Below are 22,711 nucleotides of genomic sequence, written 5' to 3'. Positions count from 1 at the left end.
TTGGGAAAATGGAGGAAAGTTTTGTGAAATGTGTTTTAGCAATTGAGAAAAACTGTAACAGCTCTTTACACTCAAGAAGCAAAACACCTGTCCATAGTTGCACAACAATAAGCACAGACTCAGCTTCACACTTTTTGCAAAACATTACACACAATGATTTGCAGAACTCTACACGCATTATCACACCTTAGACACAGATAAGGATTGTGAGGTTACTTCCTTCTCATTACAAAGCCCCTGCTTGCCAACGACCACACTAATGAACGAATTGGATAATCACATCCACCTGGGGCCTGTATCACGAAGCAGGATTAATGTCTTAGCGAGGTAACTTCAGGGTTAACCCTGGGTTTTCGGTCTCACGAAGCCGGTTCAGTTCTTATCGGGGTAGATCACCATGGTAACTTACTCTGAACGGCTATCCTGCTCCGGAGCAGGGTAAGTTCAGGGTTGAATCTGATCCTATAAAAAGCACCACCCACTGGCCAATCAGCTGTTGATGGCTGACAGAAATGCAGCCCAGTCATGACAGGAAGTTCAATTCATTTGATTGATTTTGGTTTGAAAGTTTATTTTGAACATTAAAAAAGAAAAGAAAGCAACAACAACAGACAATGAAAAGATTGTTCAAAAAGGAGTGGAAAGAAGTGGAACTTTCATCCCACCCCTTCATAAGAAAGAAACTGATCATTTGCGGACACTTAATAGCACCATTAATTAGTGCCAACATTTTATTTTGTTGGAGGAAATGATCCCTGTTAAAGATAATGGGCCTAATTGACAGCTTTGCAGCTGGAAATGTGGAAAGTAGCCTATCATGTCTACACTTCATGGTGTTTGAGGGATTTTCCTTTTTGTTTTTTAAAGAGGGAGACTAGCTATATTTTTGTGCAGCTGTTAATTTCTAACACAGCTCAATATCAGGATGATTTTATTCAGACTATCAATTTGGTGTTGATATGATTTAATTGTGGCGTCAGCTTTAAGCTTTATTGTAGCATATATAACGTTATGACAAAGAAGACCAATTTATCAGACGCAATGATGTTAGACGATAATTGTAATACACGCAATTCATCTGCGCAGCACTGATTTCATGGGATTCAAGGGTGTGATCAGTGTCAGATGTACAGGTACAGGTACTGTAGCTACTTGAACCAGTGATGAGTCATTTAACCTGCACATCATTTTATTTGCTACCTTGTTTTGTCTTGATTTTTCCCTCTCTCCTCCTCTATTTCTTCTTTCCTCACCCGTTTCTTTTTCTTCTCTATTATGTGATTTCATTGATGTTTTGACAGGGGAATTTCTTTGATAAGCTTTTAGTGGCTTCTAACCTCTCTGGCACTTTTCTTTTTTTAATCTTGTAAACGTTATACTGTCTGTTTTTAACATTATGTGCAAATAAACTAATCTAAACTAAAGCTAAACATTATTCATCCCGTTATGCGTTGCCACGCATGTTTCCTCCTCCTGCAGCTGCCATGGTGTTGGCCTTTTCTCTAATGTTGCTTTTCTCCTCCTCATATTTTAGTAGAATTAATCTCTGATCCTCACGAGAAATACCTTTTTCCCCTCACATACAGCGCTCTGTGAGGACGCTCAGTGACGCTCGGTGACGCTGCGCTTCTCTCATGATTGTGATTGGTCTGCTGCGTGCGCGTTCACGGCTCTTGATAAAACAATCCTGGGTTGAGTTACCGAGTTGATATCCAGCGTCGTGAAACCAATTATCCTGATTGCCATTGTTAGGGTTAGTCAACCCAGGATAGGTCTGGGTAACCCAAGAAAGGTTGATCTCGCTTCGTGATACAGGCCCCTGGTGTGGAAGCACACAGGTGCTTACTGTAAACCAAGTGGACCACATGCAGTACATTGTCGTTTGGGACAATGTATCTTTCCATCAATCTGCTCTGGTCCACAATTGGTTCCATGAGCACCCTGAATTTGCAGTCTTATACCTTCCACCATACTCCCCATTCCTGAACCCAATAGAGGAATTTTTATTTGTCTACACTTTACAGTAGTAAGAAAAACTACTATTTTGTTCTGCTTTTCATTGTTGATCTGTTACTGTAACTGAGTATGGTACGAAATAAATATTTTCAGTCTGCAGCAGTCTGCAATCAGTGTTGTGTTTGTTTGTTGTATTTGTGTACTTTCTCTGTATACCTCAGAGTAATCATGAAGAATGTTGTGGGTTTGACAATATCTTTTTGTCATCTAAATTATCCCTTACATAAAAATGTCTGGCAAAAAAAAGTCTAGCACTAGACCAGCTATTTCCTAAAATAGGGGTTTTTACAAATGTATTTTGCACTGATCACTGTAGTGTGTAACTGACTGCAATAGTGTCTGATCATTTGAAGACTGTGTTAGTAAGATGAAAACAAAACAGCATTTTTATAAATATGTGTATATGTTTTGACTGAAGTGTGTCATTTTGCAAACAATCTAGGAGTTATGCAAATTGAGTGTGGTGTTTGGATAATTGTGTGAATATCTTTAAAAAAAAAGGAGCCCTGTTTTCAAAATTGTGTGTAAACAATTGAGAAAACTGTAGTTTAACTTTTAGAGCAAAACTGTACACACAAATCCCCTTAATTATCATTGCTTGCACCTTGTGTTCATTCAAAAAGCACAAGCATTTGATATTGTTCACTCAGTCAGCAAAGGCTGAACCCAATTAGCACACAATTACCTGATTGAAAACACTAGGAGACAAAATTGTTCACACACCAATCAGAACATCTAAAAAGGCCCTGGGTCAGTTCATTTTTTAGAACAATGGATCCTGGACAGCAAGAAAGAGGAAGAGGTCAAAGAAGAGGAGGAGGAAGAGGAAGAGGGAGGCCGAGGCCGAGGAGACAAGTAGTGAGTGATGAAATTCGTGCCACTCTTGTCGACCATGTCCTTGTGCATGGCCTGACAATGAGGGAGGCTGGGCAACAAGTGCAGCCAAACCTTAGCCGCTTCACTGTTGCCTCCATCATACGGACCTTCAGGCAGGAAAACAGGTAAGTATTTTATGTACATACTGCTCTCTACTGTACTCTACTTTAGATTGCTGTACCCTGAGCTCTTACAGTACTGTACAGCATGTATAAATTTAAAGTATTGTAGCTGTTTGCTCTATCATTCTGTATGCATCTCAGTTACAGTATGTAATGTGGAATTACTGTAGGCTCCCATTTTGTTACAGTAAAAGAATTGTTTACAGTTACAGTATCCCATCCCACTTCTGTTTTTGCATGTGATGTGGATGAGGTTCTCTGGCCGGACCCAGACCAGAGACACGATGCTGAGTGAAATATTTTCTGTATTTGCCATTTTATAATGCCATTTTCTGTATTTATATTTTTGTGTAAATATGTTTTTCTTATTTTTTTTTCCTCCCTTATGAATAAAAAAAGTAAAAACATTTGTCTATTGTGTTTATCATTTAAAGAGATTTTGTGGGGGAGAACCAGAAGCAACATTATTTATTTTTGATTTTTGTGGCAGTGTTATGAATTGATCTCCGCAGTGTCTAAGACTATGTTTTGTTGTGTGTGTTTTTCTGGACTATTGTGTGACGGCAACGTTTGGTTTTGACCTGGAAGTTTGACGTTTGGGGAGTTGAGTGTGCAGTTTTGGATTTGTGTTTAGGGTTTTGAGGAATGGAGCTTAGTTTCGAGAAATGTGTCTAAGCAATCGAGAAAAACTAAAATAGAAGACAACACAATACTTGTGCAACAAATAATATTTTATTTGTACTCAAAATGTTCAGTCTACTGTAAATCAAAGCAAACTGTGGATGAAAACCGGCTGAAATGAAAGAGATAACAGATAACAAATAACAGAAAGAGATAACATAAAATAACTAGGCTGCATCCTGCCTACGGTCCCTGGCTGGCCACAGGACCTCATGTACGTCTCAGGCAATGTCCTCTCTGGCCAAACAGCTGGCATTTCTGAACGTCCGAATTATTGAGGCAACCGAGAAGCGACTCAAGTTGGGTTGGACTCTCTGGCCAGCCTCCTTCATGGGCAAACCATGGTTGACCACATGATCAATGATAGTGGCCATAATCTCATCAGAGATTATGGTTCTTCTTTCTCTTCCTCCTCCTCCTCCACCTCCTCTTACTCTCACTCCTCTGCCTTGCTGCTCACCTCTCTCTTCAGTGTTGCCACCATCCATTGTTCTCCAAACAAACCAGGAGCCCATCTGTGACCCTTTCATGACAAATTGCTGATTGCTAATTGCACAACAGCCTTTGGAGTTTAGAAATGTGATCGGCAGTGTGTTATGTGTGAACAGCAAGAGAGGGAATTCAGGAAGAGTCTGCAAGATATAGGGAATTGTGTGGCCCATTTGGAGTCAGGTTTTTAAACCTTGGCCTTTCTTGGGAGTGGGAAGAGTAGGGAGTCACACATCATGTTATGTCTGGGTTCCCCTAGACCGGGGATATAACAGTATGTACCCACAATGCAGTAAGGTCCAAACAAAGTTCTGGATTCCTTAAAGTTTTCGTTTTCATGCTAACCTTTTCTCTCCTGTGCACTCTCTCAAAAATTCTAGTAAGCTTCATCAGCAAGAAGATAACCAAATACAATAAAGACAAAACTGGAACTGTTTTTTCCTGGTACTATTTTGGGTCATAAATAGGTGTGTCTAATTCTTGTTCTGCCAGGTGCTTAATGATTTCATCAGCGTGTTTTTAAAGCCATCCCTGTGTAGCTGTGGCTTTATGCTTGGGCTCACTGGGCCTTATGCAAGAGCATTTTCCTATACTTATCCTGAGTCTCTTTTTCTTCTGTGGAGTTTGGTCCTTTGAGTGCTCCAAGTCCGATTCACCAAACCCTCGTAACTGCACAACATTCTTGTGAATTTCATGTCATTCTGATGAAAAGCAGCTGTGCATATTTGTGAGATTTAAAGGTGCTGTATGTAACTCTGGAGAAAGACAGGTGATTGTTGAGTCTCATTGCCAGGTCATCAAATACCGACGCTTTGGGGTGATGGTTCAACCAGACGACCAACCCACAGCATTGGTGTTTGACGACCCGGGAATGAGACTCAACAATCAACTGTCTTCTTCCAGAGGTACATACCTTTAATCATTAGCACAATCAGTGTCCACACATTTCAATGTAGGACTACCTCTGCTGCGTTTATGGGCAGGTATTGTTTCAGTTTTATTAGTCAGTGCTCTGAAATGTTTCTGTTGTCTAATGAATCACAAAAGAATTTTATTATGATGGCAGTGTCCAAACTGATAGGTGTGGCAAAGACATAAAAGGCCGGTGTTGTTTAAACCCTGTCGTTGTTGAAGTCTGTCTTGATCAGCTTGATATACAACGTGGTATAACATTATTCGCGTGATATCCTGATATAGCCAGCGCTCGTCATATCAACATCAGAAAAGACAAACGCAGCTACGACCTCTAGACGCTACAAAGAATTGAACTGTGATTGATGGGAAGTGGATGAGACTTGTGAGTACCTACAAGTCGAAGAACGAGGACATAGGTGGATAAATTTAAAGGTAGGTTTTCTGGTTTGGTAAAATAAGTTGATGACTAGTGTTCATCTCACTGCTGTTGAGAACTGTTTTTACATACAGAAATGCTTCGATGTTGTGCAGTGTGGTAGCAAATATCAAGGTCATTTGTCATAAATACAATGTGATATGTAAAATATAAAATGAAACTATGCACACAATTCTGAAAGCTCATGTTTGAACACCAAGACTCCAGACTGCACAGTTCAATTGTTTTCACACAAATAGAAATTTAAATTATATTTCTGTAAAACTCAAAGCACAAATTGTATCATTTCACACACTTTTTTTTCACATGGAATACACTGACCTTCAAAACACCACAACCTAATTATGTCTCACCTCAACTCAGTTGGCAAAACACACTTTTAATACTGTGGATATATCAGATAAACATTGCATTAATACAATCTAGGTCATAACTCCAAATTATCTCCACCTGGACTAAACTCACAACCCAGAGTCATACTGTAAACCTATAGCTGGTATATTGTTAGAGTTGTAAGAATTCTCAGATGTTACCTGTTTTGGCCAGACTCACAGTAATTGAAGTGATAGAGTAAGTACAATGAGAAACACTACAGTAAGAAATGATAAGAATGTCTTTCTGGGGATGTGATGATGAAATAAGTGCTCAAATACAAAAAGGTCACAAAATAGATATTTATTTGTTACTGTAATACGATAAGATTTTCATCTGACTGTAAAACAAATGTTTTTTGGTGTATATATTTTCTGTAAAGACTGGTGCCATATTGTAGTATCATACTGTGGATGTATCAGATAAACATTGCATTGATACAATCTAGGTCATAGCTCATTTGACAGACAAATGAGCGGACATTTGTCAATCAAATGAGCTCCAACTGGACTAAACTCACAACCCAGAGTCATACTGAATGTCTTTCTGGGGATGTGATGATGAAATAAATGCTCAAATACTAAACAGATATTTATTTGTTACTGTAATACGATAACATTTTCATCTGACTGTAAAACAAATGTTTTTTGGTTGGCCTTCCTCTCTGTTGTGCTGCTCCATTTTTCTCTGACACAGCAGAAGTCACCTGAGGCCTTTGTAATGCTCTGACACAGGATTGGTGTGTTTTGCTAATTGTGTTTGAGCAGGTGAGATGTGAGTCAGACCAGCTTGAAATAAGGGCCTGTTGTTTTACTGGCCAGATTTTTTCAGGTGAACAAAGTGTGCTAAATTATGCAAAAATGTGATTTAAAAATCTCTACTTGAGTTAAAACAATGGAATTGTGCTCAAAGTTCAGCAGTCTGGAGTCTTGGTGTTGATACATGAGCTTCAAGTTTTCAGAATTGTGTCCATAGTTTTACTCTATGTGTGTATACAGTGAAGAAAAACTGTAACTTTAATCTGAGGTAAGACTCTGGGAAGTGAGTTTAGTCCAGCTGGATAGGACAGACAAATGTGCACTGTATCCTATACTGATACAAAGTAAATTCACATTGTATCACAATATGGAAACAGTCTTTACAGTTTACATATAGCAAACAAAAAAACCTAAACTAAAAGCTTAAAAAGGAGAAAAAACGGCAAGTATTTCTACACAATTTTAAAAATTTAAATAAGTAGCATGGCCTCATTAAGCCAAAGCATACAGTATATAAAAATATTTTAATTGTTGCATTTAAAATTTCTCTGAGGTGGTTGCAGTAATTCAGTGCAAGAACACTCATCTCACTGGATTTGTTTTTCTTTCACGCCTCACTTTTCTTTCTTGAACTCATTCCCTACTGTGCTCTTATGTACATTCTTTTTTCCATAGAAATTACTTTCTCCAGAAAATCCAGCACAGTATCAGGAAGCTCTGGAAGATGGAAGAGCAAGGACAGTACAAGGTAACACATCGTGTTTAAATTAAAACATTTTCTATGTCAAAGTATAGCAGTTTGGTGTGGTCTCAAAGAGGTGTGATTTTAACTCTTCTCATGTGTTTTTTTTTTCAATGATCTGCCATTCATTTGAATGGAAAAAATTATGTTGTTTTTTGTGATTTTCATAAAGACCGCTTGGCAAATCTCTGTTGAACAAGAAGAATAAACACAACGGATCATATATAGTTGCCTTGCTGTTGCACAGCAGGTACCCTCAATAAAGGCAAACTAGTTCACTAATTGTACCTTTACTGGTATCTCCTGGGTCATAGATAAACTAGGTGTGTCCCTTTTTTGTTGTATTTTGTTCTATCACATGCTCAGTGATCCTGTCAGGGTGTTGCTCAGCCATTCCTCTGTAGCTTTGGCTTCATGTTTGCTTCTGGTTTTACTGGTACTCTTGTAAACATAACAGGACTTGGTTTCTGTTCTATGTGCTGTGCCAGGTGTTTAATGATCCCATCCACGGGCATATGGAGTTACACCCACTACTCGTCAAAATCATTGACACACCTCAGTTCCAGAGACTACGAAACATCAAGCAGCTTGGAGGGGCTTACTTTGTTTACCCTGGAGCATCCCACAACCGCTTTGAACACTCTATTGGGTAGGTCCGCATATTATCAGATAGATACAGTTTTGTGTCCCGAGCAAATCACAATCCAAACCAGGAAGAAAAGCAACTAATATAACCGATACAACCAAAGCAAACACATTAGTATAGGTATAGTAAAAGTTGATGTTTCCAGTTTTGCAGCAGGATACTCGTATGGTAATTGTGTAACCCGTTTTTTGTTGATGTGTTCTGTATGTGGGGATAAAGGGTGGGGCACCTAGCAGGAGAACTTGCAAAAGCTCTGCTTGCAAGGCAGCCAGAACTCCTCATCACTGAAAGAGACATCCTTTGTGTGCAGATTGCTGGTCTTTGCCATGACCTGGGTGAGTGACACACGCTTTTTCACTATTACATGTAACAGGTTTTAAATAGTATTTGCTGGGTGTGAATAAGAGCGGAAATGAAAGTGTAACTATCCACAAAATGTCACATAAAAGCCAGTTTGTTTCTTTTCTTAACAAAAATATTGTTTTCATTTCAGTGTTGAGCTAAACTCAACAGTTCCTGCAGGTCAATCAGATTAACTGTCTAACAGGAGAGGTGAAAGATTGTGCCCTTTGACCAAGTGGGAGAGCACTTATTGTGAAATATTTGCAGCAAGTACACAATTGTTTAAATGTACAACAGCATTTTCAGACAGTCTCTCCTGGAAGGCAGTTATAGTGTTGGCGCACATTTGTAGCTACACCTAAAAGGTGGCTCCCTCATTCATTATCAGTGAGATAGACAGTCAATAGTCATGTTTTTTAGTCCGCAGTTAAGATCTGAGATGTTATCAATCATAGTCACTTTAAATCATCATAAACAGATGTGCTCAAATTTTTCTGGAAATTCTAAAATTGATATTAGTGCTGAATTTGGATGGAAACTAATGTTTTATAGACACACAGTGGAACTGTGTGTATGGCATGACTACTGGTATGTTGTTGCTTTAAATAATGCAAACAATAATAACAGTCATTTGCAGCAGATTACAAAACATATTTTTATAATATCATCAATATCAGTAAAGGCCTGTCTCTAATACTAGCCTAAAATAAAACAGGCCTGATAAGATACACTCACAAATGTTTCACTTCACAGTTTGACTTATTTTATGGTATCTCCCATATCTAGGACATGGACCCTTTTCCCATCTGTATGATCAGATGTTCATCCCCAAGCCACGTCCAGGACATAAGTGGAGGGTGAGAAACTGTTATTTCTGTTGTCCCTGACATATGACATGATATGAAATACTGTAAAACTTCAATTAAAAGCCTTGTCTCAATTAAACACCCAGTCCCTTTCACTAGCCTGGTGTGGCTACACACTTTGCTAAATGAACACCTGTCTTAATCAGACGCCTGGTCTGGTTTTCAAGCAGTTCATGTTTTATTATAGAAGTTCTTCAGATGTATAAAACCAGGTTGTTGGCGACCTCAAATCATGTGTCCATTCCTCTATTACTCTGTAAGTTATTCATATTCTTTTAGTCTGTAAGGGTCCTCACATCAAAAGAATCAAAAAGGCAGGCTTGAGAAGTTACAAGTCTTTCCTGTTTCAATACTCCATCTGTTACAATCAACAAAGTGAACCCAAGCACAGAACACAGACTCAGGAAGAAAGTGATACTTAAACCTCTATGAACAGATGTTCCTTTACCCAAGTTTGGACCTATTATGTAATATATAATGTGTGCAATTAAATAAGGAATCCATCAGCTGTGTAATTCTGGGCTCATACTCATGTTTAAAATATCAATTTAATAATAATATTAATTATGAAAAAATAACCAAACAGTTCAGTCCTTCATTATGCTATCTTTGAATGAGCACAAATGTATTCATACAAATGTATGAATGAACATTTAAAATAACATTCTGTCATGTGGAAAACATTTTTTTAAATAACTGCTTCAAAAGCATTTTTACTAGGCTATATTTCATAAATTCCCTCTCTAATATCTGTTTCATATTGGATACATCAACAAATTTCTCCTTCAAACAACTGCATTTATTAAAGTTTCTCACCAAACACTACATTTTACAAGATCACATTTGAACACCTCATGAGAACAACCTTTGCCCAAAACTCATTTTACTGACAAGAGTTTCAACACATCATAATGTGATTAATACGTTAACTAATTCTCCTCCTGCTGATGTCAAACACAGATTAGTTGTTCACAATGTGGCATTATCAAGGAAACAATATGATGTGTCCCCTGACGTGTCGATGGTTACTTTACTTTGTCCTTTCATCCCGACATTGTCCCGAGGAAGATCTCTGTTCATCCCAAACATGTTTACTATTGTCACTACTGATGTGGTACAACAGGAAAACATCGGCCACTGCCATCGGTGGATGTCATCTTATTTGCTAATAGGCCAGTGGCAGTCAGCAAGGCTATTAATAGGTGCATCCTGAAATTAAGTGACATCAACATGACATATTTAACAATGGAACAACAACAACAGTGAAAATGTTGATTCTCCTGACATTAATTATTGGTGCTGTAATAAATGTCAGCAGTATAATGTAAACGTCAAACCTTGGTATAATGAACCCACACGGAACATTTGTAATACATGAAATTGAGAGTCTCTGTTGTTGGTTTTACACACCAACACCCATTATTGAGCATCAATCTATCTATCTATCTACCTATCTATCTATCTATCTATCTATATTTTTGCTATTAATTCTCATATATTGATGAATCTATGTATCTTGCAGCATGAGGATGCCTCTCTACAGATGTTTGACCATCTAGTGGAACGTAATGGCCTACAGGAGGAGATGAAGAAGTACGGCCTGGTGCTGCCTGAGGACCAGACCTTCATCAAAGAGATGATTGCAGGACCGGACCCAGAGAAAGTTGATAAGGTTTGTTCCAAATTGCATACTTAATATTTTTACTTCTAGTAGGTGCTGCAGCTGCTCCTAAAAAGTACGTACTGTTGCATGCAGTATGAACACAGCCGGGACATACTACTTTCTCATAACATTACGCCCTGAACTTTGACCGTCTTGCTTTTATATCCGTTACCTTGGAGATACAACAAACGCCACTCACCAAGTTCGCCAGAGATGGAGATCAACCCGTAGAGCTCTGCTGTTGTTACTTTGAAATATGTCTAGTTGAACTCAAAAGTTATGACTGCACAGATTGTAGATTCTAACATATTATATTTGCAACAGTGAGATTAAATCTGCAGTTCTCTTTAACTGTTATTTCCGTCGTTATGTCCAATTGTTGTTTCTAATATTGATGATTATTTTGTTTTCTTCAACAATTAATTTTCCTATTATTCCTGTTCCACTGGTTAAAAGCGCTGTCATCTGTCATTGCACCTTCTGACAGCCGTCAGTCAGCTGTCAAACAGATGTTAACGAGGTGTGAAGCTGTCATGTGTTTGTGGCTCAGTCGATGTGACGTGCGCAGAGGATTGTGGGTCAGAGTAGCCAGAAAAGCATGCTGGCTTGCATACTGCAAAATCAGACAGGATATAGTAGAACATCCTGGTATGTTTGGTACTAATGTTGTGCTGTGGACTGTATTTCTTTACCACGTGGTCACTGGTTGTCTGTCATGTATTTCTCCTTAAATGTCTCGCTGTATGTTTCTTTTTACTGTGCCTGCCTCAGGAGTCACTCCTAAAGGGTCATACAGAGTTATCTGAACTGACTAAAAGGTGCAGAACATCAGTCCTGCCTGTGTAAACTGTTTGAAATCATTCAGTATCATTATTACTACAGCAGCCAGTGTCTAATGTCAATAATGTGCTGTCATCTCTGCAGTGGCCATATGAAGGCCGTCCACAGGAAAAGTCCTTCCTCTATGAAATTGTGGCCAACAAACCAAATGGCATTGATGTGGACAAGTTTGACTACTTTGCCAGGTGAGGCTTGTTGTTCAGCTGCTGAAGAGAAATTCACTTTGTGATGCAGAGTGATAAATTATTATGTGTTATTTCCCCAGAACAATTACAACATTCTCCTGATTGTAACAACATGGAGCAATCTCCAGGGTGCTTTGGTTAGTTTAACATAAAAAGCCTATTTTCTTCACACATTTCTTTACTGTCTCCTCTCAGGGACTGCCACCACCTGGGCATCCGGAACAACTTTGACCATCTCCGCTACTTTAAGTTTGCCAGGGTGTGTGAGGTGGACGGGCAGAAGCACATCTGCTCTAGGGACAAGGTGCTGACTTTGCTACATCTCCTTTTTGATCGGATTTTAAAGCAACAATCTGTTCAGATGATTAGATGTTACTAAAATACATGTAATTCTTTTAATAGGAGGTGAACAATCTGTATGACATGTTCCACACAAGGTACAGTCTCCACAGAAGAGCCTACCAGCACAGTGTGAACAACATCATGGAGTTCATGTAAGTACTGACCCTTCTCAGGTTTGTACTGAAACAACATGTTGCTTTGTCTGCTGTATGATGTAGCTTATTTCATAAAATTGACTCTCTTGTATAATAGACATTGGTGATCACATATTGTATATGATTATCCAGGATTGCAGAGGCCTTTGTAAAAGCAGACGAGCACATCCAGATTGAAGGCTCACGAAGGGAGATGTTCACTCTCTCCACAGCCAAAGATAACATGGAGGCCTACACCAAGCTGACAGGTCTGTAGATACCACTGTGTGCTGTAAGCTTCTGTTTTAACATTAATGCAGAGGGAGGAGTGGGCAGGATACACAAACCACCATCTGTGCCAAGACTACATGTCTTCTGAATTGTCCAAACATATTCTGTCAGACTCCTGTCAGTATTACTTCTTGTGTTTGATTGTTTTTATTTACTAACATAAACCGTGATATAAAAAACTGACAATTGTCTGAATTATTCTAAGAATTTTGGTGGTAAATGGCTCAGTTAGGCAACTTACCTGCACACATCATGTCATCAGCTGACATCATGTCTTACAGCCGACCCACTTTATTTGTGCACTTTAGCAGTTTAGTTACAACAATAACAGCTTAGCAAGCAAGGTCACCACTATTTATAAACTAACACAAAGACATGGACGAATCTTACGTCTGACCCTCGAGTGAGACAAAGATCGTCTTTATGGGCTCAAAAACTCACCATGCCGAGCTAATGTTGCTAAGCTATGATCAGACAGTTGGGTTTAGCAAATAATTGAGAGCAGAACAAACTTGCTCAGGTTTATTCATGTTTTTTCATTAAGCAGAAGTAATTTTATCAGATATATTGGTGAGTTAAACCTCTTAGTTTACAGCGTCAGTTGTTTATTTGTGAAACACTACAAATGATTTTGTGACCTTGTCTTTGGTTTGTTCTAACTGATCTGTCTTCTGCTCTGTTGTTTGCCCTGTAGATGATGTCTTTAACCAAATACTCAACTCCTCCGATCAGGGCTTGGCTGAGGCGAGGGAGATTCTACAGAGGATCATCACTCGAAACCACTACAAGTTACTGGCTGAAACAAACTGTAAACCAAGCCAAGTCGAGGTGTGCACCGTGTGTTTTTGTGCCTGTACAGCAAAACACATCAGTTTGACATGTTATCTATTTCACTGCAGCTATAAGTACACCGACAATCATAAGAGCAGGTTTTGTTATAACAGAGCTGGATGTTGTGCTCCTTTTGTGGTTGATGAGCGCAGATGTCTCTCTGGGTATTGTACCTGGATGTCATGTGGAGCGCAACACATTCCTATCAGTCACAATTACTATTACAATTACCAATCCCTCAACTTGATAGAGGTCGAAATGCTTCTGTACCCTAGCTTTTAAACCAGGGAGTGCCAGTCAGACTGCACACGTATATCCACTTACAAAGTGCCAGTATTTGAAAAGTTGGGATGTGAACGTGTTGATACGACTTACAAGTTAACTCTAGCGTGTCTGTGCTGTAGATTTCCCCCATTTTCCCCATACACAGTAAAATATTCATATTAAGATTTATATACTCTGAATAACGTTTTGAACCTTTGAATAACTGATCATGTTTCAGTGTGGACAGACGGCCAAAAATGAGAAACAAAGATATGGTTGTTTTTTTTTAATTTCTAATGTGGACATACCCTTACTGTGTGTTGTCAAGATCCTTGAGGCCAACTGGAAAGAGGAATTGACTGGAGCCCTTCAAGGGGACGGGCTAAACCCAGAGGACTTTGTAGTTTTAGTGAGTTTTTCGTCTTATCACTTTTACTTCACTTTTCTTTCAATCTTGGCTTTTGTGGATTGAGATTTATTTTGTGAGATGCTTGTCATAATTTACTTGTGAATGTTAAAATAGGGCTCTGTCTAACCCTTCTCTTTTAGGTCAGTACTATGGACTATGGGAGCAACAACGAGGACCCAATTAGAAAGGTGTATTTCTACAGCAAGCGAGATCCTACCAGAGCATTCCATATCCCCAGAGAGCGGGTCAGAACTAATGCAATGACAACAAAATCATCTCTGTCTTTCCATGAGCTATTCATTCCTTGTGTGTATTTCTTTATAACACAGCCTCTGTTACAGTATGGCATTTTCCTCAAGTTTATGCTGTTGTCATTCTTGTCAGGTGTCCAGCCTCCTCCCAACATGCTTTTCTGAGACGCTGATCAGGGTTTACTGTAAGAAGACTGATGGAGAGCCACTGGAGGGTGTCCGTGAGCGCTTCAGGAACTGGTGCGAAGATAGAGGGTTGCCAATACCGCAGGTAATATTCAGATGTAGGCTGTTAAATATAGAAAAGTACTGTGTGGGGCCCTCAGGCTTGAGGTTCTACTAAATGGCAGTGATACTGTAGTCTGTACTACATTAGGTGTATTAGGATGGGCACATGAGCAGGGAAGGTGCAATTATTTATGTTACATCTTGTCAGATCTCCAAGATCTGAATGCAGTTCAGTTGCTCTCTGATCTTGGATCTGGAGTGAGTGCCGTGTAGGGCTGCTGCTAATGACCTTTTTCACATTGACTAATTGACTAAAATAGTTTGGTCAATAGATGTATGAGGTTAACTAATGATGTGAAATGTCTTTGACAACAAATGAATGATAATCATTTTTGAGTTATTCAGCATCTGTGTGAGAATACTGGATAGTTAGAACAAACACAGGCTATGTAACTGTGTAGTTTGCAGCAATGTGGTAAAGTTCACAGTAATGGACTAAATTGGAGGTGACAGTACAAATCAGTTTGGCAGTTATTTTGAGATGAATCATTTTTCCCCACTACACTGCTCCTATGGATTTGGGGGCTTCCCCACCAGGCCAACCCCACTTTAACCCCTGAGTACAGTGCCCTGCTTCAGTGATGATGAAGTACATATCTCAGTGCACTGCTCATGTTAAATATTAATGCATTTCTCTGTCTTTTTTTACATGCAGGTGGAAGGCCAAGAAGCACCACAGCAAAACCCAGGGGGAGAATAAGTTTTGGCAGATGGAGAGAAGGCAAACACTCCCTGATACTCACTGGTTTATTATGATTTACTACCAACATGTTAAATTGAGTTAATCTGAATTTTAGGGACATGACATATTTAAAGGTGTTTGGTTTTGATGTTAATTGTGTGAATTAATGTGGTAATCAAATCAAATATTAGTTTGACTTTGAGTGATTTTTGATTAGAGGTTGTTTTTGGTGTTGTGGTTGCAACTTGGTCATTTTACTTTATCTTTGCTCATGCTGCATTTATCATTAAGCCCAAAGGGCTGAAAGACACATTCAGTTTTCACCAATGACTGGAAGTTGGGTGCAGATCTTGCTCAGGGGCACCATAATTTAAGGTAAAATGTTTTTAACTTGAAAAGTCCCCTATACCATAAGTCTGACTTACATGGAACTTGGTACAGACATCTATCTATTTATACTCTATAAATTGTGTGAATTAATGTGGAAATCAGATCAGATATTAGTTTGACTTTGAGTGATTTTTGATTAGAGGTTGATTTTGGTGTTGTGGTTGCAACTTGGTCATTTTACTGTATCTAAGGTAAGGTAAGATAACTTTATTAGTACCCGAGGGTAGATTTGGTTTGCAGTTTAGTTAGGTGAGTCAGCTGCTTTCACACAGACAACACTTACGACAAAGATATAAGACAGTGCTCACCTACTGCATTTATCATTACTTATTTACTGTTCATCTTTTAATTTGTTTGTGAAATGTCTCTTATATTGTTTGCATCTTTTTTTCGGGTTTCAAGTCCAAAGAGCTGAAAGATTTTCACCAAAGGTTGGAAGTTGGGTGCAAATCTTGTTCAACAAATATGATCCCAAAGAAGCTATTTTAAAAGGTGGACGCTTCACACACATCTTCAATCTTTTAAAACTGGCCCTTGGGAAGCACTTTGTGTTTAATCTGTCAATATGAAATAAGATAATTAGGATTACTATTATGATGACATTATATATCACTATTTCTCACTGTAGTCATACCTTAAAGCTCACTTTGCTTTCTTTGATGTAACCATCATTGTGTTTTGCTAATGGTGTGAAAATGTATCAGAGTCTTAATATGTGATGGGTCTGTAAAGAGAAACCTACCAAAGGTTATTAGAGCCTTTCAACTGTATTCCTATTGACATGGGTTGATATGCCTGTCTGTTTGAAATAAAACTCTTTTTCTCCCGTCATTGTGCAGTTTCACTTATCCAACCCCAGATGACATCATACATTGGTGTTTTTCTGCTGATGATTATGTGTCTGCTAAATGTTTCAACAATGTGTCGTCAAAGAAAAACCTTTTGTGGACAAATTGTTAAATGCTGTATAAGCAAAAAAAAAGCCTAAAGGATGTTAATGAAAAAATAAATCTTCCAGTGCTTTAAGTGTTAGGGAGTGTTTAAAATTCAATTAGGTATATACTGTAGAACTTCAATTACTAGCAGGCCTATATTTGGGACAGGCCTTTCATTTCTTTCACACAAAACTGTTAATCAGCAAAGATCGGAAAATACAATCAAATTGTTTATTTAAATCAGTATAAATATTACTTGTATAAAACTTTGGCTTCAGATAACATATTAATTATGAATCAGTCATTCGATCTAGCTCCGACAGACAGTGCATCAGAGAGAGAGTTACGACACTTGAGGATTACAGCACCTGGCATACCGACACAGTCCTGTTAAAACAATACTCACAACTTGGATTCATTTTTATCAAAAAACCTTTTCATTCTTTTGATCTGAGGGTAACTGACGAATGGACACATAATTAGAGGTAGCCAACATCTGAAGAACCCCTAGAGAAAAAAGTACTGCTTTTAAACAAAAAGAAAAAACTACTGATACATAATACACCCCATTAGAGCTGCAAAGAATAAGCATTCAGAAAAATTATCAGTTACACATCTGAAATATCAGGAAACTGTCCAGTAACACATATTTCGATTAAAGTTCTGGTTCTTTTCTCCCACTGTGAACACACTGCCTGCACTCATCTATGTATAATTTACACACTTCTGTGTGAGCTCACTTTTTGTTCTCTACACATGGGTATTTTTATACAACTACACTAAGTGGCCACAAGATGTCACTGTTGCTCAAATCTTTAGAGTTCAGTCTCCATAGTTCCAATAAAATGTGCTCTGCTGCACCATATGCCCAACTAAGTAGTACTCTTTGGTCCTCTGGGGACTTTGGTCTTTCCTACTATGATGATGACGCCCCATTTTGTTAGTAAGTGTATCTAGAAATATTTGTATCTCAACAAAGGAGGTTGGACATCTCTAGTAATATTATCATTGTTGGGTGCTGTTGGGCAAAAGTGTTAGGCACTTTGACAACGTGGCAGGGAATGAATGCAAAGTGACTGATGAGGTAATGAGATGCAGGTGTGTGTTGATCATGGGGTGGTCAGGTGAGGAGGACATCTGGTGGATGGCAGGAGAATGGCAGTGGTTTGGTTTGGAGAAAGAGTCTTTTCCAGGGAAAACATTTTGACATGTCATAGCAGGAAACACACAGGTGCAAATAATGACATTAATAATGGCTGAATTCCATTAAGCTGCTTTGATTTCAGGTTCCTGCGTGCCTGCTTACTCTTACTGGGGCATTAAATATGACAGAGCCATCGTTCATGTTATCAGTAACACCTGTGCTTTTCCTACTATGACAAGTCAAAATGTCTGCTGTGATAAAAGCCTACATGTGGCTGTAGATGAGGGACAGAGAAACAGACCGTTATATCTTAACTGAAAAGTATGGACTTTATTAAAATGCAGCAACAAAAAGATCAAGTGAAGTTAAACTGATATTTATCTTACTATATAATGACGAAAACTCTGTCTGTTCCACGTTTTTCTCCTCACTGACTTGGTCAATCCATGTGAAATTTGGCACAGTGGTAGAGGCTCATGGGAGGATGCGAATGAAGCAATATTACATCAATTGGCCAAAGGGGGGCGCTATAGCAACCGATTGAAATTGCAAACTTTGAATGGGTGTATCTCATGCTCCGTATGTCGTAGAGACATGAAACTTTGCACAGAGATGCCTCTCCTCATGAGGAGCAAATTTGAAGAGTGCATGTGAGTGTGTGTGTGTGTGTGTGTGTGTGTGTGTGCATTGCACTATGTGGTGATGTGTTTATGCATACATCCTGTGCCATGGATCATCTCATGATTTTGACAGAGTTGTAAAGAAAATAAACTGTATTGGTCGTTAAAAAATACTCAAAGAATTTAATAAGCAGCGACCATAAAACCAATTAAAAGCCAAGTCCCAATGCCCAGTCCCTTTTACGAGCCCAGTGTGGCTCCACATTTTGACAAATATACGCCTGTCTCAATTAGACGCCTGGTCTGGTTGCCAAGCAGTACTTTTTTCTTCTTTTTTTTTTTACTTAGTTCCTCAGATGTTGGCTACCTCTAATTATGTGTCCATTCCTCGATTACCCTCAGATCAAAAGAATTAAAAGGTTTTTTAATAAAAATGAATCCAAGTTGTGAGTATTGTTTTAACAGGACTGTGTCGGTATGCCAGGTGCTGTAATCCTCGAGTGTCGTAACTCTCTGTCTGTCAGAGCTAGATCGAATGAATGATTCATGATTAATATGTTATCTGAAGCCAAAATTTTATACAAGTAATATTCATACTGATTTAAATAAACAATTTGATTGTATTTTCCGATCTTTGCTGATTAACAGTTTTGTGTGAAAGTAAATGAAAGGCCTGTCCCAAATATAGGCCTGTTGACTTCAATGATTTAAGCAAATAGTAGCCTGGGCTATTAAATGCCCCAATTGTAGTCAGCTACATAACATATATTTTTAACCTGTCGGTTTTATCTGGTACAGTTCCCACAGTTTGGAAGGCTGCTTTTGTGTCTCCTTTAGGCGGTGACACAGCTATACTTAACAATTATAGGCCTATCTCTAAATTGCCATGCCTAGCAAAAATACTAGAATCTCTAGTAAATGTCCAACTTAAATCATTCCTTTCAGCACATTCTATTCGAAGTACTCCCCAATCTGGTTTTAGAGAAAAGCACAACACTATTACTGCGGTCACTCTTGTTTTAAATGACATCATTTCAACTTTGGATAATAAGAAACACTGTGCAGCTCTTTTTATTGACCTTTCTAAAGCATTTGATACAGTTGATCATGCTTAATAAACCTATTGGTACTTATTGGTACAATATTGGTTTTGATGAAGTTGCATATAATTGGTTCCAGAGTTGGTTGGTTCCCAGATTGCAAAAGGAGTCCCACAAGGCTCAGTCCTTGGTCTTGTTCTGTTTACACTTTATATAAATGATATTGTTTCTGCTATAACTGGGTACGCTGATGATACTATTTTGTATTGCACTGCGGATACTGCACAGTCTGCTGTTGCATCTCTTCAACTCTGTTTTGCTGATTTAGAAGTTGCATTCAGTATCCATAAGTTAGTCTTAGACGCAGATAAAACCAAATTTATGTTTTTCACTAGAGCCAATAATATTAATTTGGATAACCTCATCATCACAACTAAAAGTGGCACCAATATTGAAAGAGTCATGGAATACAAATACCTTGGCATTTGGATTGATGTGATGTTATCTTTCAAAAATCATGTAATAAATTTGGGAAGCAAACTAAGGCAAAAGATTGGCTTTAGCAATAAATCCTGCTTCCCACTGCATTGTAGAAAAATGCTTGTTGAGGCAACTTTTCTATCAGTTTTAGATGATGGTGACATCTTGTACAGGCATGCTTCGACAGCGACTTTAAAACCCCTTGATGCTGTCTACCATTCTGCACTCAGGGTCATTACTGGTGATGCTTATAACATTCATCACTGTATCCTGTACAAAAAAGTTGGGTGGTCCTCTCTCTCTGAGAGGCGAGATTTGCACATGTATTCGTTTATTTCCAAGGCCCTTATTGGAAAGCTGCCTTCTTACATTAATTTACATTAACATTAAACTAGAACTAATGACTGGCTTACACTCTACGTCCCCCGTGTTCATACAGAGCTTAGAAGAACTGCTTTTGGCTTCTTTGCACCATCAACCTGGAACACACTACACAGCACTGATTAATTTATTAAAAATGAATTCATTGGTAACTGTTGGTCATTTTAAATCCACAGTCTCAAACCTTTTCATTTCTGTTTGTACCTGTTTTTAATTGATTTTGTTGTTACACTATTTTAATTGTATTCATATGTTTGTTTTATTGATTGTCCTCTTTCTTGCTCGACGTCATTGTAAATGAGGGCTTTGCCCTCAATGATCTTCGAGTTTAAATAAAGACATATAAATAAATAAATGAAGTTTTACGGTATATACCTAATTGAATTGAAGTTTCGGTTTTACTTATCTTCCTCTGGCTATACTCTCTGTCTGTCTGATGAGGTGGATAAACCAGTTTTATATGCCAGAATCATTTATTGAAAGTGTGGTGTCATGTTGCTCTGTAAACACTGCAGCTTGTGACTCTGACGTGGTTGGTTGGTCCTATGTGCAGTGGCAGGTAAACACTATGGAGGAGAAATTGAGTAGGACTGGTACCTGCTGTCTGTTACTGCAGCCCAACACTGCAATCCAGCAGTGCATTTAACATACTGTGAGGGAACTACCTGAGTGTTACTATCAGTTTTATCTGTATTTTTTATTAGTATGTACCCACAATAATTTTCATTTTGAATTTTTTGAAAAACACTTAAAATCGATCTCTTCTTAGGAAGTTTGCGGAGGGCGTGGATCATCACATAAAACTGTATAACATCTCAAGGGCTTCACTGATCAACATGCAACTTTGTAGGCATATGACCACACATAATCTGAGGGGACCCCTCCATTATTGACCCCATCAAACAAAATGGGGGCCCTAGAGAGCTAATTTCTTATCTAGGCCTAAAAGCCATATGGATTTTTACTAAACTTGGTAGATATGTAGAACAGGACGCCTCAAGGTGACTGGAGAAATGTAACTCTAATTGGCAACTGGGTGACGCTATAACAACAGAAAAATGGCTAAAATGCAACAGATCGCTGTGGCTGCAATCATACTATCAAATTCACAAAAAAACTGTCTGAATACATTGCTCTTCTTAATGGGTTCAGTTGACTATTTAATCTGCAATTTCCTATGACCTGTATCCCAAACACACACCATGTGAAACTGTACGTGGGCAACTGTGCACTCAGTGGGTATGGACTAGTTTAGATATATTTTAATTACTGATGTGGTTAGTGTTTTGTTAAGAACTGAAAATGAGGTGAATAAAGATTAACATGATTATACTGAGATAAAATAAAGATAAAACTTCATGTAAACAGGATTACTAATAAAGATAAAATAAACAAAGAATGGAATCACCCTGAATTAGGTGGTGAATAAGCTGACAGGCCGGGTCACAAGAAGGTAACTAAGAGTATTTACTAAGTACTGTAAGTGTAATTGTGAATTAGTCATGCTTTTTTATGCTCGATCTTTGTCTTTGCTGAGTAAAACACAAAAAATTAGTAACAAAAACATACAAAACGAGTAAAAAATATATATAATTACGCACACACATTAAAGGGGAGCTATTATGCGTTTTCGTATTTGGAGTCTCATATATCATGTTACAATAAAAGATGTTCATGTTAAAGGTGGTCGAAGTTTTAAATAATGAGGTAAATGACAAGACAATTTCCTGGGTTTGAGGACACCCCCAGGGAAATGTTGCCATAAGCAAGCTCTGTTTTGATGCTTTTTTTTGCACTCTGGCACCTTATTTTTATTAAAAATACACAGCTTAATCATTGAATAATTGAAATGTGTACCTCTGTCCAGCCTACTTTACAGATTTCTTGCAAGTTGTGATGTTAAAAATATCAGCAGTTTATAGAAATTAGCATTAGTATTGAGTAGAAACAGAATATCTCACAACTTCTATCATTAAACATTTATTAACTATAGTTGGTGGAAAGTAAGTCAAGTACTGTACTTAAGTACAATTTTGAGATACTTGTACTTCACCTGATTATTTCCATTTTCTGCTGCTTTATATTTATACTCCACCACATCTCAGAGGACAATATTTCACTTGTTGCTACATTTATCTGACAGCTTTAGTTACTTTGCAGATTCAGATTATGAAAACAAAATATAAATTAACTAATACATTATAATATTGTTATTTTATTTGCACTTTGGTAATTAATGTGCAGTGTTCTGCCTGCTGAGCTGCAGCCATATGCACTGAA

At 38.2% G+C, this 22,711-nt stretch overlaps 1 protein-coding gene across 1 annotated transcript; it reads left to right on the top strand.

Moving 5' to 3' along the window:
• The first annotated feature begins 5,299 nt into the window (after window positions 1-5,299).
• Window positions 5,300-16,662, top strand: LOC144464152 (deoxynucleoside triphosphate triphosphohydrolase SAMHD1-like). The gene is made up of 15 exons (XM_078169990.1): window positions 5,300-5,531; window positions 7,341-7,413; window positions 7,896-8,056; window positions 8,273-8,388; window positions 9,182-9,252; window positions 10,784-10,933; window positions 11,849-11,949; window positions 12,145-12,253; window positions 12,352-12,443; window positions 12,579-12,694; window positions 13,411-13,544; window positions 14,140-14,220; window positions 14,361-14,465; window positions 14,605-14,742; window positions 15,415-16,662. Exons 2-15 carry the CDS (start codon window positions 7,390-7,392, stop codon window positions 15,457-15,459), a joined length of 1,443 nt encoding a protein of 480 aa, XP_078026116.1. The 5' UTR covers window positions 5,300-5,531; window positions 7,341-7,389; the 3' UTR covers window positions 15,460-16,662.
• The last annotated feature ends 6,049 nt before the right edge of the window (window positions 16,663-22,711 follow it).

Source organism: Epinephelus lanceolatus, chromosome 8 (assembly GCF_041903045.1).
Source record: "Epinephelus lanceolatus isolate andai-2023 chromosome 8, ASM4190304v1, whole genome shotgun sequence".
NCBI lineage: Eukaryota > Metazoa > Chordata > Actinopteri > Perciformes > Serranidae > Epinephelus > Epinephelus lanceolatus.
This window is presented reverse-complemented; position numbering and strand designations above follow the sequence as displayed.